General features: G+C 53.1%; 1 protein-coding gene across 17 annotated transcripts in view; it reads right to left on the bottom strand.

The window, feature by feature from the left end:
• Positions 1-14,818, bottom strand: part of ATP2B2 (ATPase plasma membrane Ca2+ transporting 2) — a 110,480-nt gene that overhangs the window by 63,265 nt on the left and 32,397 nt on the right. For 14 of the 17 annotated variants that reach the window (XM_068558301.1, XM_068558304.1, XM_068558309.1 and 11 more), the window contains 2 exons: positions 8,215-8,472; positions 7,092-7,217 (listed from right to left, as the gene is read on the bottom strand). The exons of 1 other annotated variant lie outside the window; for it this stretch is intronic. In XM_068558301.1, the coding sequence (XP_068414402.1) occupies positions 7,092-7,217; positions 8,215-8,472 (384 nt within the window). The remainder of the gene's footprint in view (positions 1-7,091; positions 7,218-8,214; positions 8,473-14,818) is intronic. 2 more of the 17 variants (XM_068558316.1, XM_068558317.1) reach the window with 1 other exon arrangement.

The following is a 14,818-nucleotide window of genomic DNA, read 5'->3' as shown; positions in this document are numbered from 1 at the left end:
GGCAAAGGGGGGAGATGGGACAGTGTGACAGCTGCGGATCAGCTGGGCTGAAGCTGAGGGCTTGTGAAGGGAGGGTGGCCTGAGTGGAGAGCTGCAGGGTTGGGTGTCTCCTTGGGGTTCAGTAGGGAGCTGCCGGAAGTATTCTGGGGGAAGGGAAGACGAGAGCTAATATTTATGGAGGTTCCCCATGTACCCTGTACTATCTGAGCCCCTTTTCCCACTCGGTGGCCACAGTCCCCGGGTGAGGTCATTATCATCACCTGCATTTCACAGAGCATTGCTGGGGCAGCCGGGTGGCTCCCGGCTCCTGTTCTCTCTCCCTTGCTGGGAATGCTTGTGCACAAAGCCAGAGGCAGAGCTGTTTGGGGACACAGCCCCCAGGAGCGAGAGGGAGGCAGGCGAGCGGTGAGGGAGCTCTGTCAGCATCTAGCTCCCGCCCATCCGTCCATCTGTGAGCCAGAAAGGAGCTTGGGCCCAGGGAACACTGCGGGCTCCCACCAACGGGACGGCCTGTCCTGCCCCACCTGAACCTTCATCTCCATTCCCTGGAGATGACTTCTGCGGCCTCTGACCTGGCAGCTGAGTGTGGGCCAGAACTTTCCCAACTGCAGGCTCAAAGCCCATCTCTGCCTCAGACTTGCTGCAGGCCTGGTCCAGATGGCATCTCGGGGCCAAAGCCTCATGCGATGGCAAGTGGGGTGCACGGAGCCCCAGTTGGCAGAGCTAGAGGAGCCTAACTTTACAAAATGAAGCTTCTTAGCCCAGAGAGGGCAAATGGCTCACTGAGGTTGCACAGCACATGAGGCACAGGTAGGTGCTTAAACCCAGAGCTACTCACTCTCCTGGTTTTGACTTCCTAAGCCTCTCTTTGGACAGGGAGAGGGGAGAGGTCGGACCTTCTAAAACGTCTTTTCCTGGGGGTAGAGAAGGGAAGAAGGGACGGAGGCCTTCTCTGGGGATTATTACCTGCCTCTAGCACAAGCACCAAGCAAAGCCAATGCGATTCCCATGCCAGACGCGGTTCTGTCATCATTATTGTTATCAACGCAGTTAACAACAGTAATAACGCATGCTCACAGAGCATCAGACAGTCGGCAAAGCGTTTCAGGGCCCACAAGCCCGTCCCCCTCACAACAGCCCTGTGAGGTAGGTTTTAGTGCAGGCACAACCCCAAGCCCCTCCGCCCACCTGTGGCCTCTCTGGCTCAGAGAGGTTAAGCGATGGCCCAGGGTCACACAACTGTGAGCGGTGGAGCCGGGACTTGAACCCGTGCTCTATCCACTACACCCCGCTGCCTCTCATGGAGAAGAGGCAGGGTAGTGTAATGGAGAGAGCGCGGGCCGAGCGGCACACTGGGCCTTCCTGCGGTCACGGTGTTGTCCTAGGCTCCCTGGTGGCAGCGGCAGTGGTGGCAGGTCCGGCTCCCCGTGCCTGGCCTTCCGCTCGGCAGGCAGGGTGGACGGCAGGCCCGAGAGAGTTTGTCGATGTCCTGGGTAACCTCATGCTGTTCATGCTCTGGTTCCAGGGGTGATGGAGGAGGGTGGGCTCCTGCAGGGGGCCGAGCCAATGGCCCTGCTGCTTTTGAGGACAGTCCCCACCCTGGCCCGCTGGCCCCCGTCCCTTCCACGGCCACATCGATGGTGCCTGGTTGTTGGTTTCCCCGTGGAATTCGCTATAAGGTGCTTCAAACAGGCCACGCCGCTGGGTAATGAAGTCACAGGGTCCTCGGAGGCGAGCTCGCGTGTGGGCGCTAGGAGGCTGCAGGGCTGGAGTCTCGCTCTGGCCCTGGCCTCGGTGGGGCTTTACACGCCTGCTTGGGGCCTCAGTTTCCCCAGCTGCAAATCGAGACCAGACCACGGTTCTCTAGGGATCTGTGAGTCCCCTGACAGGCTGTAAGGTGACAAGTCTGGACATTTACTTCTCATAAGAGGGATTATTGCTTTCACAGGACTCTCATGGGGGTTCATGACCCAGGCGGGTTAAAAACCACTGGCCTTCCAGGAAAGGCAAAAGAAGGCTGAGGACCTGCTCTGTGTTAAAGGAGGCTGAAGAGGCAGGACATCTAAATGCCACATGGCATCCTGTGCTGGCTCCCAGCCTGGGGGACACTGTGGGAACAGTTGGCACACGTGAATATGGATGGTATGTCGGGTATCAGTACTGCATCAATGTTTCCTGAATTGACTGCTGTGCTGTGGTTACGCACAAGGATCCCTTTTCTTGGGAGACACACCTGAAGTAGGAAGAGGCCCTGACGAAGGAGAGAGTGAGGCTCCTGAGAGCAAGGGCGGCACGATGGCAACAGCAGTTGAACCAGAGGGGAGGCCATTCAGGCGTTCATTGTACTAGTCCTGCAACTTTTCTGAAAGTTTGAAATTACATTAAAATACAAAACTAAGAAAAAAAATAGGCCGAGGTCAGAGTCTGTATTCCAGGGCCCACCCATAGGTTGCCTGACCCACACAGGCTTTTGAAAAATTGGAATTTCTTCCCAACGTCTTAAACATCGGGAGATTGACCTGAAAAATCTGAATCTCTTGCTCCCCTTGCAGAGAGTGGACTTCGCAGCCACACAGGTGGCACGTCCACAGGCAGCAGGGGAAGCACGTGAGTGCTTGGTTTGGCGTCCACGCTCCCCCGTCTCACCCCGTGGACGTGGGGACCTGCGATTCCTGCACGTTTCTACTCTGCCTGGGCTGAAGCCACTGCAGACATGGGTCTGTGTCTGCCTGTCTGTCCTGGGGGACGAGCTCAAGGCCTTTAGGATTTCCTTTGTGCCCTCAGCTTTGGAGACATCTGAATCTTTCTGAAGGCTGGTCTGCCCCCATTTGTCAGATGGGGAGACTGAGGTCCTGACGGGCAGAGGTCACAGCAGGAGCCAATGCAGGGCTGGAACCTGGAGGTTCTGCCTCCAAAGGCTGTGTTCATTCCACACCACACAGCATCTCACACGTGCAGCATTCACAGAGGACAGTCACATCTGTCCAGGCATGTGGTCCCCACAACAGCCCTGTGGGGTAGGCAGGGGGGAAGGGCTCCTCACTGGCTCACTGCACAGACACAGACGTGGAGGCTTAGAGAGGAAGGGACCTTTCCAGGGTCAAAGGTCAGGCATGGCAGGCCACCTGATCCAGAACTGAGCGTTCTTTGCCTTCCTCTAGGCTGAGCCAGTGTGCCAGATGTCACGTGGGGGTTTCTGAACTACCATGAGGACCCTGCAGGTGCCCCCAGCATGGTCCCTCTGTGTTTTCTGAGGGTCATCTGACCAGAAGGCCCAGCAAAGCCACCAGCACAGGGGAAGGGTCCGAGATGTCTGGTCATGTGAGAGTCCAAATGGCAGTTATGCAGGGTTCAGAGCACTGGGGAAGACAGCAATCCAGGGGAACCCCCTGGAGGAGGCAGGCTCGGGCAGGCTGAAGGTGGGGAGGAGCTGGATGGTGGAGAGACGGGGCCAGCCCAGAGACGGGGAAAGGGGACACATTCAAGAAGAAGGAAGGGAGGGGAAATGGACATGTAAGCTGGGGTTACTCTCCCATTTTACAAGAGAGAAAATGGAGGCTCAGAAAGGGTAAGAAGATTGTCCAGGGTCTCCCAGCCAATGAAGGGCAGAGTCGGGATGTGAACCCAGGCTATTTCACTCCCAAGTCCAGGCTCCGTCCGAGGAACAGGGAAGGGAACCAGCCTACCGTGAGCATCCCTCCGGCAGCACTGTGCTAGGTAGGGGCCTCACCTACATCACACACCAGGACGTCACCGTTGTCCTCACAGGTAAACTGAGGCTCAGAGAAGTGAAGCGACATGCCCAAGGCCACAGAGCAAGTTCACTTCAGAGCCCAGATCTGGCTCAGCCTGCCCAACTCTGCTCTTTCTACAACAGAGCGCAGCCTCCCTGCTCACTCTGGCAGACAGTGCCTGAGCCCTAAGGTGTGCGGGGCCTGGGGTGGAGCTGGGCTGACCTCCTGACAGCCTCAGGCTCAGGCTCCCACCCTCTTGGACCGGCCAAGGATGGAAGGGGCCCATAAAAGTGAGACCTGTTAGATTTGTTTGGGTGGCGGGACTGTGGATGGTTTTGCTCTTTATTTTATTTGAGATGCTTTGCGCAGCACAAAACTCAATCAGCATGATGAGGCTGTGCCCGAATGGGCCGAGTGCAGTGTGACGTCACAGGCTAATGCATGGGTCCCAGGTGGCACAGGGCAGGGGTGGTCAGGGAAGACTTCGTGGAGGAGGTGGGACTGAGCAGATGGGCAGGAGTTAAATGTGCAGTGGGGAAGGGAGAGAGCCGTGTGGGAGGAGGGAACGGCCTCAGCAGAGGCAGGGCAGAAGAAAGGAAACAAGGCGGGTCTATAGCAGAGGTGCAGGTGAGGACAGGTGTACTGAATCTGTGACTCTCACTGCAGGGAGAAGCACTGAATGCAGCGCCCATTTAGTGTTTGGGCCTCCTCTACAACAGACTCACCCATAGCCTGTCCAGGCCCTGCTCACACACAATCAGTGACGGGGAACTCACTACCATACAGGCAGCCTCTTTTGTTCCTAGAATGGTTCTGACTGTTACAGAATTCTTCTCTTTCCAATTAGATTGCTTTCCATCGGGCTGACCATGCCTCTTTCTCACTGTCTTTTCCCCAGGAGCCTGGGCTCAGCCACTGCCCTCCCTCTCCGCCACGCAGCTGGGTTTCTGAATGTCAGTACTGCAGCTCACGGTCAAGTTTCATTTTCTTGAGTCTAGTTCACCCTGCACTCTGGCCATCTTTGTGGGTACTGACTCTTGCTTTCTCTTGGTCAGTCTTCCTGGACTTGTGGTCTCTGTGAACTTGATGGGCATACGTTCATACTGCAACAGGACAGAGCTCCAGGGAAGGCTGCTAGAAACCTTTCACCAGATTGCCAGCAGTTCAAGAGTCAGCACAAACTGACCGAAATCCCCTGGCCTCAGCACACTCTTCTCCATCTTGCCCACAAAGACACCACGGGAGACCTTGGCTCCTGTTTCCTGACATCCAGAGGCCCAGGGTCTACTCCATTTGCCTGGGCTTCCAGCCAGATGGATAGATCGAGACTAGAGTGGCTGATTCCACTTCAGCTGGCCAGCCGACTTCCCATCCATCTCTGCCCTGTTGCTCTTTTCCAGCGTCTTTGCACCTGTGCCCACCTCTGTGGCTGGTTGCTCATGCTTCAGGTCAGTGATCCTGAACAATTTTCTCTCCCCAGCCTCCTGCCAGGGAACCATCCCTCCTCTCCTTCCTCCAAACTGTCTGGAACCTTCATCACTCATCCACTCAGGCCTAGCGCCTCCCCTCGACTTCCACTGATCCTCATGACCCACCCGGCCACTTCTCCCAAGGATGCTCGCCTCTCTGACAACCACTTCAGCCCAGAGGTCAGAACCAGGGCCACGGGGCGATGACCATTCACTGAGCTCTCATGTGGCTCTAAGTTCCAAGAGGGCATTTGAGGCTTTCCATGCTCACTTGGTCAGACCCCCTCCGGCCTTTGCACTCGCTATCCTTCTGCCTAGAATGTTCTTTCTTCTCATTGTTCTGGTTTTAGCTCAAATGCAACCTCTTCAGACAGGCTTTTCCCTGATCAACTAAGATTCCCGTCCCCTTCCTCAGGGTCTCTATCTCACTATAATGGTGTAATGTCTTCACCTGACTTACCACTATCTGAAATTATGTTACATATCTGCTTGTTTGTTCCTTCCTTGTCTGTCTCTTTGACTAGATGCTAAGCTCCAGGAGGGCAGGGACCTTGTTTGTCTCATTAACCACTGGCACACAGTAGGTGCTTAATAAATGTTGGTTTGATAGTTCTTGACAATAAATGCCCCAGACCTAATTCTCACTCCTTTTTACCATCGTACCCTGCAGACATGCTGCTCCTCCTCTGTATTTCTAGGAAATCCCGCTGTGCCTCTGCTAGGAGGGCCCTTTCTCCACAATTCTGCTTGGTGGGCTCCTACTCACGCTTTAAAACCCAGCTCAATTCCACCTCTCTGGATAGTTCTGTTCTGTTGGTTTTCTCACACCTTCCTCACTCCTCTACTGTGGAATTAGCTGTCTGCTGGTCTGCTTCCCCCAGCTTACTCAAGCTGGGGGCTTCCAAGGCCAGGGGATGAGTCTGTATCATCATGGAAGGGAGGGCCCAGGGCCTGGCCCAGAGCAACTGCTCAGAGGATGTTTGCTGAGCATTGCTGGACAATAAAGCCTTTTTGGTGTCCCTGCTTGGAGGGGGGGTATTTCACCTGTCTGGTGCCTCACCTCTGCAGGGTCTCCCCTCCTCTCTTGCCCCCTGCAGCAGCCAGACTGAGATCTTAAAAATGTAAACATGATCAGCTTACTGCTGATTCCAGAGAATCCTCATCATACTCAGAAAATTTATAAACTCCTGACCATGGTGCACAAGGTCTCCCTCTTGCTCATGGTCCTGCCTCAGGGCCTTTGCACTTGCTACTCCTGCTCCCTGCTATACTCTTTCCCTGGAAAGTTGCAAGACCAGCTCCTTTTCATCATTCACACCTCAGCTCACACGTGGCCTCCCCGACCTCCCCAACCACCTGCACTCCATTGCCTTGTTTTTTCATCCTATACCTATTACCCTCTGGAATTTTTACATTGTCTGTCTCTCCACACTACACTACAAGCTCCTCAAGGCTGGGGTCTCATCTGCCTTGTACACTGCTGTGTCCCCAGCCTCCAGCCCAATGCCTGGCACACAGCAGGCATCTAAAGTAGGCATCACCAGACTGATTCTTTCTCATCCCTAACGAGAACAGGCTTCCATGTTCGACTTTTCAGAGAATCAACTTACTAGACGGTAAGTTTCATGGGGGGCAGGAAGTCGTTGTCAGTTTTATTCACTGTGCTCGCCCCAGGGCCTGGAGTACTGCTGAGTGCACAGTAGGCTCAGTGTACGACTACAGGGGAAAAGGGAGGGAGTTCTCGTTTGGGGCCGAGTTGGCCAGAGATCCGGAGACAAGGACCAAAGTCTCGGAGACCCTCCAGCCTCATAAAGGGGACATGGATGCCCCCTGGGCATGGGGGCAGGAACCGGCAATGGGAGTGAGCCCACCGTGGGCCACAGCTCACCTGACAGCAGCATGGGGTCCTTGTCCACAGACTTGCGCACCTGGTCAGACTCCCCCGTCAGGGAGCTTTCATCGATCTTGAGGTCATTGCCCTGGATGAAGAGGCCATCTGCAGGGAGGAGGTCGCCTGGCAGGAAGAAGGGTGAGGGGGTCAGTCAGCAGGGTCTCAGGTGGCTGGAGAGGCTGCAATATTCTCTTCAAGGCATGATTACATGCCTTGGGAACCGGCTGCCTAGAGTTCCCAGGACACAGGAACCAAGATGGCGCCCATCACAGGACAATAGGCAGCTGCAGCCTGGGGCCAGGGTGAAGGGCATGAGGCCTGGAGGGCTGGGGTTAGGTCCCGCAATAATCCTAGCTTGGGTGGGCATGTCCTTCAGTTTATAAAGTGCTTCTCTTGGCGTGGCATGGATTTGGGGCCAGGTTTCTCAATGATTCAATCTTCTCTGGTCTCAACTATGTTTTGGGGAAATTCTTTTGGAAGGGATTAATCTCTCTTGACTAGGCTGAAGAGCCCCCAAGACAGGCATGTTATCAGAGGAAACCAAGCCCCCTAGGGCTGAGTGAGGAGAGACCTGCCAATCTTTCCCCCATCTTTGGCCTCTACTTACCTAGGACATATCTCATCTAAATCCCCTTTGGCACCAGCCTGCTCACTTTCTCCATGACAGCATCACAGGCCTAGAATGTTCGCTCATCCATGTCCACTCCCTATAACACCTTCTCTAGCCCAACAACCATCCATTAACAGCCAAATCAGAGGTGGGAAGTGGATTTCACCTCATCAACCCATTCTGAGTCTTAGTGGTCCTTGGAGTGTTATATTGAGAAGGCGTCTGAGGATGTATCTAGGCTTTGAGCTGAGATTGATTAGTAATGTCTGCTAAGGGTAGAAGTCTGGAGAGTTGTGGTACGTGTGCCATGTATTTGCCATTTCTGACTTAAATGGATTCTGGAATCTTACCGCCAGAAAGGAGCCTTCCACCTCTCCAAGGAACTCAGAAGACAACCTGGCTTGGGCTCAGCCTTCAGGGATCCACCCCCTGCCCTTGGCCAGCCTCTCTGGGTCCCACCTGTGCCCAAATGCCAGCTCCAGCATGTGGCTCTGTGGTTGGGTCACTTACCATATTTGACCTGGGCGATATCCCCAACCACGATCTCAGCCACAGGGATCTGGACCACCTGGCCAGCCCGGACCACTGTGAACTTCTGCTCCTGTTCAATGCGGCTCTGCAGGCCCCGGAACTGTTTCTCTTTGCTCCAGTCATTGAAGGCCGTGACCAGGACCACGCAGATGACCGAGAGGAGGATGGCGGCCCCCTCGATCCAGCCTGCCTCCGCCTCCCCTTCATCTTCTGCCCCCGCCTGGGCCGTTGCACATCCTGCAGAGAGCAGAAGGAAGCAGGTGGGGTGGGTCAGCCAGGCAGAAGGGGCCTCACAGCAATCAACAGTGCAAGTGCTTTAGGGTCTAAAATGCAGTTTTGCTGATGTCCTTTCCTTCCCTACTTCCAGCAACTGTGAGGCAGGTTTCTAGGCTGGGGCGGGAGCCATAGTGCTGGACCTGCCCTCCAACAAGCTGGTCTGGATCCTGCTGCTGCCCCTCTATGGTCCTGGGTAAGCCTTCCCTAAGCTTTGGTGTCCTTATCTGCAAAATGGGAGTCACTGAGACCACCTTCCAGACTCAAGGGGAGGAAGGCAAAAGCTCCAGCCCGTGCTTAGCACACAGGAGGTTCTTACTCAGCCCTTGTTGGATTTGAGCCCCGACTACACAGTGAGGACACCAACACCCCGAGCCACTTGTCTGATCCACAGTGACCCTCCACCCCACACCCTTGCACCACTGAACCTCCAGGTCTGGGCCCCACATTGCTTAAGGCCTGCCAGACCCACCATGTGAAAAAGAAAAAGAAGACACCAGACACATTTGATGCCAGGGCCTCGGACTTGAAGGACGTGAAGGCAGGTCCTGCCCACGCAGTGCTGAGCCCTAGGGCCTTTCCAAGCCCCTCTGCACATCCCGTCTCCTGCATCCCCACAAGGATCCGGAAAGTGAGAGGTATTACCCCCATGAACAGATGTGGAAACTGAGGCCCAGAGAGGTGAGTGCCACACCAGGACTGGCCTAGGCCCTTCCTTCCAATGGGCAGGGGTTGGGGGGCGGAGAACGGGTCTCTCCATGGGCGGTGACTGGGAGCAGCACCTGACCACCCACTCCTAGAACACTCAGAGTGGGCCCCTTCCACCGAGGCTGGGCCCTGACTGGGCCATTCGCAAGGCCTGCTGTGTGCCAGGCATTCACCTTAATCCTCCAGCTGGCTGCGAGGAGAGAAGCGGTTCAGAGAGGGAGAGCAACTCAGCCAAGATCACACAGCAGATCTGGAGTTTCAATCCAGGCCTGGAATCTGACACCGGACCTGGTCTGCCCACCATCCCTGAGCCCGGTGGTCCTCTCTGCCACATGCTGGCCTCACTGGGAAAGTAGAAAATGTTGCCAAAGACCCATGGTCGACTATCTGGAAGTCTAATTCAGTCCCAAGGAAGACAGAACAGCAGTTTCAAGAGTCCCCAGCATGACTCTCTGGGAAATGAGGGTTCAAAAGCAACATGACCAGAAGGCCAGGTGGTACCAGGGAATGTTTTCTGGCTCTCAGCTCCTGGAAGGGTCAAGGCTCAGCTGGTGGGCCCATGCTTGGGATGATACAGAGTCACCGCAGGCCGGCGGTGTCACTAGAAAATGCCACATCTTTCACTGAACCAGCCACTCTTCATCGGCTAATAAACAACTATACCACTGTGTGGGGTCCTCAAAGCCGCTTTTCTTTTCTTGGGGAATTTCAGACTTTTCCAATAATTTTAAATTGTTTAACTGAACCAGCCTTTGGTGGTGATGATAATCATTATCATGTGACGATAACTGACATCGGGCTAGCTTGGAGTTCAGATCCCAGTTGTGTGTCCGGAGCTAGCTGCTTAACCACTGTGCCCCGGTTTTCTCATCTGCAAAACTGGGGTAATGACAGGTGCTCCCTCCGAGGTGGTGGTGAGGCCTGGGGAGAGGCTGTACGTAAAGCACCTGATGCAGCGAGCACACAGTAAACGCTCAGTGTCAGGGTGGCTTCTTGTCCAGCACGTGATGCCATCACACAGGCAGCCTGAATGGGGCCTCGAGCCCCACGCGTCAGAGGGGATCCAGCTGGACTTCAGAACCGCGTGAAGATGGGAGGAGGGGAACTAGGGTGCCCCTCTACTAGTGAACGACCCCAGTGAAATCCCCCAAACTGGGAAACACAGGTGAACCTTGCTAAATAGAAACCCAGTATATGGAGATGCATTCTCTTGGACTTCAGGGGAGTGACTCAAGATACAGAGCCCAGTGCTTCTCCTTCTGGGACTTTTGTTATCCCCTGCCCCTGCCACATGCTCTGTAAGTGGGAAGGCTGTTTTTTCCCTGTCCTGTGTTTCATCAACAGCCCCCCGCTTTAGTTACTGAAACGTTTAGGACACTTAGAGACAGTCCAGGACAATGAAAAGCCTTTGGGCTCTGGAGCTGGAAAAACGTGCCTTCAAATCCAGGCTCTGCTGTGTGATCTTGGGTAAGTGACTTGGCCTCTCTGAGTCTCAGTTTGGACAGCTATAAAGTGGGATGACCCCAGGGACTTTGTGAACCCAGGGCTTAGTAAGGGCCTGGCATGTGGTGAGTACATGGCAGACATTGGTCCTCTCCTTTTCATGAGCTTCTCTCTTTGGACTGACTTCTGAGAGCCAAGGGCATGGTAGCTGAGTGGGTCCACCTGTTACCTTGACTCCAAGTCCTGTCTGCTGCCCTTGCTGATTCAATACCAAGGAGCCCTCTGGGCCCTTCAGGGCACTCACTTGGCCAGCAAGAGCCCATCAGCTTTTTGAGAACTGTCTGATGATTACATGGTGCCCTGGGATGGCAAGAAAGTAGGGATGCAGATTGCTTAAGCTATTGGGAGCCACCAAACCCTGAAAACAACTCCTGCTGCTCTGGTGCAATTAAGGGAAAGAGATGAGAAAGGGGAAGAAAGAGGGGCGTGGGTAGGCCCTGCTGAGGTCTCCTCTGGGGCTCCCTTGGACTGGGGCAGGGACAGGATCTGGAGATTGTGACCACAGGGTCTGGGAAGCCTGCAGCTGCCCTCCCTGGACCCAGGGTTTTCTAGGGTGTGGCCGCATACTGTCTGTGTGACCTTGGGGAATCCACTTGGCCTCTCTGGGCTTCCCTCTAGTTGTTCTTCAGTAAAATGGGGAAACTACTTTCTAGGTGGTTAGCAGGGCCTAGCATCGAATAAGGACTCTCAAAACTGGTCAAGCCACAAACATTTTCTAAGCGCCTACTATGTGCCGGTCACTCTGCTGGCACTCTGGCACTAGGGGAGCTGTCACAGGCAGGGAGTTGGAAGCATGGGGTATGCCTATCCCAGCCCTGCCACAAAAGTGCTGTGTGACCTCTGACAAGTGTCTGGAGGTCTCTGAGCCAAGAAAGCAAACAAGGAAGGGCTATGCGTGCTGCAAGGCAGTCTAGAGCCTGTTAGTTCATCACCAGCGTCGTTTTATACATAACTGACGCAGCCTGAGTCTGACATGGCAGGGGGTGGTCCAGGCAACATGGAAGGTCCAGATCTCAGGGCTCAGGCCAGGGCCTGGGTGTTGGGGAGGAGGAAGCACAGTCACGAAGTGCAGGAACTTCATTCTGTGGGACTAGAGTGTGTGCATCTGCCCTCATCAACTGAGTGTGGCCTGAGCTAGTGTCTCAGCTGGAGGAAGGGAGGGGCAGTAGAAAGAACCAGAAGCCTTGGGTTTAAAATCCAGCCCTACTGTCTAAAAGCTGTGTGACCTTAGGCAAGTCCTTCCCCTCTCTGGGCCTTGGCTCCCACCTCTCTAAGATGGAGGCGATCCCAGCCATCTGTGTGCAGAGCTGTGGGAAGGCTCCTCCTGGTACAGCCTGGGAGCCTGATCCATGTTCCCACTGCATCCCCTCTATCATCTGCCTGCTGAGTTCTAATCTTGCACTAAATTGGGTCACATGAGGTCACTTCTCCGGGTGGCACTGACTCAACCTGGTCACTTTCTGAGGAAACGTAGCCGAGGGATAGGAGCGTGGGCTCGGGAGCTGGAACGCCTTGGTCTGAGTCACGGTTCTGCCGCTTCCCAAAGTCTGACCTCCCAAGTCATTTACCATCTCAGGGCCTTGGTTTCCTGGGTAATAATAGCACCTGCCCACGGGGTTGTTGTGAGGGTCAAGTGAGGATCAATGAACTTTTACCCTAAAAGCTTCCAACTAGCTGTGGCTCTAAAAAGAGTAGGAATTACCCTTCTTATTATGCTTTGTGTTGCACCCTTAGCTTTGTTCAAGGCTCATGCAAGTAGCCATGTACCATCTTCTTCTACATTTTCTGGAAAACTTCTGCAAAGAATGTTGCCCATTATGCATCTCTCATAATATCCTACGTGAAAGTTCATCCCAGAATTCATTGTCAGGGGACTTGCTATCTTCCTAAAGAACTACCTTTCCTCCTTGTTGATTACTTGAGCTATGCAAATCCTCCCAATTCACTTTCTGCTTTGGCTGCCAGGAAGTTCAAAGTCAAATTTCTATCTCAATCGTGGTAGCAAATTTATTTGCTTTAAACTCTCTTTGGAAAGAGGTCATGCAGAAAAAAGAAATCAGCTAGTAATATTAGGTATAAAATTGAGGTAGTTGGCCAGATAGACTTGGCTATCCAGTTTCTCAGAAAACTCTGGCCTGGGAGGGGGTGGGGTGACAGCTGTTCAAGGAACCTCAGAGACCACTTTCTCGTTTGGGGAAAGGAGGCCCATAAGGGTTATTTCTTACATGCTTTTCACTTTTTATTTGCTTGCCTGAAGCAGTGACCCTAGTAGGATTATCTACTTACACAGCACATTGATTAGGAAATGTCTAATTATAATTAATAACAAAGAAAAGTGTTTACACTCTTCTACTAACGCCAAATCAGATTATAAAAAGCTAACAACAAAAAAATATGTGATCCCACGTATCTCATGGTATGTGTGTGCATATATATCTGTCTGCCTATCTATCTATGTATACATGCGTAGAGTGATACAGGTTTAAAAGACTTTGTCATCAGAAAGGAAAGCTGTCATGGAGCTGGTGAAGCCCTAGCCCTTGGGAGGTGCTCAGTTTCTGGAATGAAGGATGAATGGAGGTTGAGGTTTTCTTTTCCTTTCTTTTTTTTAAATTGAAGTATAATTGATTTACAATGTCGTGTTAGTTTCAGGTATACAGCACAGTGATTCAGTTATACATGCATGTGTGTGTGTGTATATATATATATATATATATATATATATATATATACACACACACACACACATATATATTCTTTTTCAGATTCTTTTCCCTTATAGGTTATTACAAAATATTCAGTAGAGTTCCCTGTGCTATACAGTAGGTCCTTGCTGGTTATCTATTTTATATATAGTAGTGTGTATATGTTAATCCCAAGCACCTCATTTATTTATGAGGTTTTCCATTAGGACTTCTAAGTCCTGACTTTGAGAAAGAGGGTTTGCCCCAGAACCCTCCCTGGGTGAGTGGCACAGTGTTTCCTCCACCCACAAAGCAACGTCCCCATTCAGAACCTAGGACAGGTTTCGGGATGCCCTCTCAAGTCCGAGACTCGTCACGTGGGAAAGCATGTTCAGCATCGGGCCCACAAGGGTGTGCCTGACACTGAACCAAGCTAGGACCGGGACTGAGAGTCCTTCTCCCGCAAGGCACACAGAGTGGGATCCCCGACGGGGATGCAGGGAAGGAAGCCCGGGGCGGTCTACCCACAGCGGCTGCAGGTCCAGCACCTCCAGGTGCCCTCTGTGCGTGCCACACTGTCTACACGTCCCTTCACCACCTCCCTGTAATAACCCTTCAAGGTGAGGTCTGTCACCCTGTTTTGCAGATGAGGAAACTGAGACTCAGAGAAGGAAAGTGACTTGCTTAAGGGCACACAGCCAGGAAGTGATGAGACAGGATTCTAACCCGGGGAAATGGGCTCCCTTCAGAAACTGAGTCTTCATCCACTGCACTCTCCTTCCACACTCAGAGAGCGGTGGCTGGCCGGGGAGAGGGAGAATGGCTTTCTTGAAGAAAAGTTTCCCTTCCTGATCTTCTAGGACAGAGGTTGGCGAACTTTCTCTATAAAAGGCCTGAAAGTGAATATTTCAGTCTTTGTGGGCCTTGCTGTCTTTGTCACAGTCACTCAACCCTGCCGTCGTGGTGGGAAGTCAGCCACAGACAGCATGGAAAAGAAATGCGGGTGTCCCAACGAAGCTGCACTTTTAGACGATGACATATGAATTGTCATACAATAGTCACGTGCCACAAAATAGTATTATTTTGATTTTCTTTCAACTGCTTAAAAATGTAAAAACCAATCTTAGCTCACGGGCCATATAAAAACAGGAGGTGAGCCAGAGTTGGCCGTGGGCTGAAGTTTGTGATCCCTGTTGTAGAATATCAGGTGCACAGAGCTCTGACGTCATCATGGATTTTTTCGTACTTGCAGGCCTTGAGGAGCCAGCAATTTCGGGGTTCTGAGGAGAAGCCCAGCGTTGGAGCTGAAACAGGGTCGCTCAGAAGCTGGAGCACCCAGAGAGCAGGGCACCTGAGAACAGGGCTGATGCCCTGTCAGATCAGAGTGTGGATATAGGCCACGGGTGAGCGATTCG

The sequence above is a fragment of the Eschrichtius robustus genome, chromosome 12 (assembly GCF_028021215.1).
Source record: "Eschrichtius robustus isolate mEscRob2 chromosome 12, mEscRob2.pri, whole genome shotgun sequence".
Classification (NCBI taxonomy): Eukaryota; Metazoa; Chordata; class Mammalia; order Artiodactyla; family Eschrichtiidae; genus Eschrichtius; species Eschrichtius robustus.
Note: the sequence above shows the minus strand (reverse complement) of the source record. Positions and strands in the feature narration are given on the sequence as shown.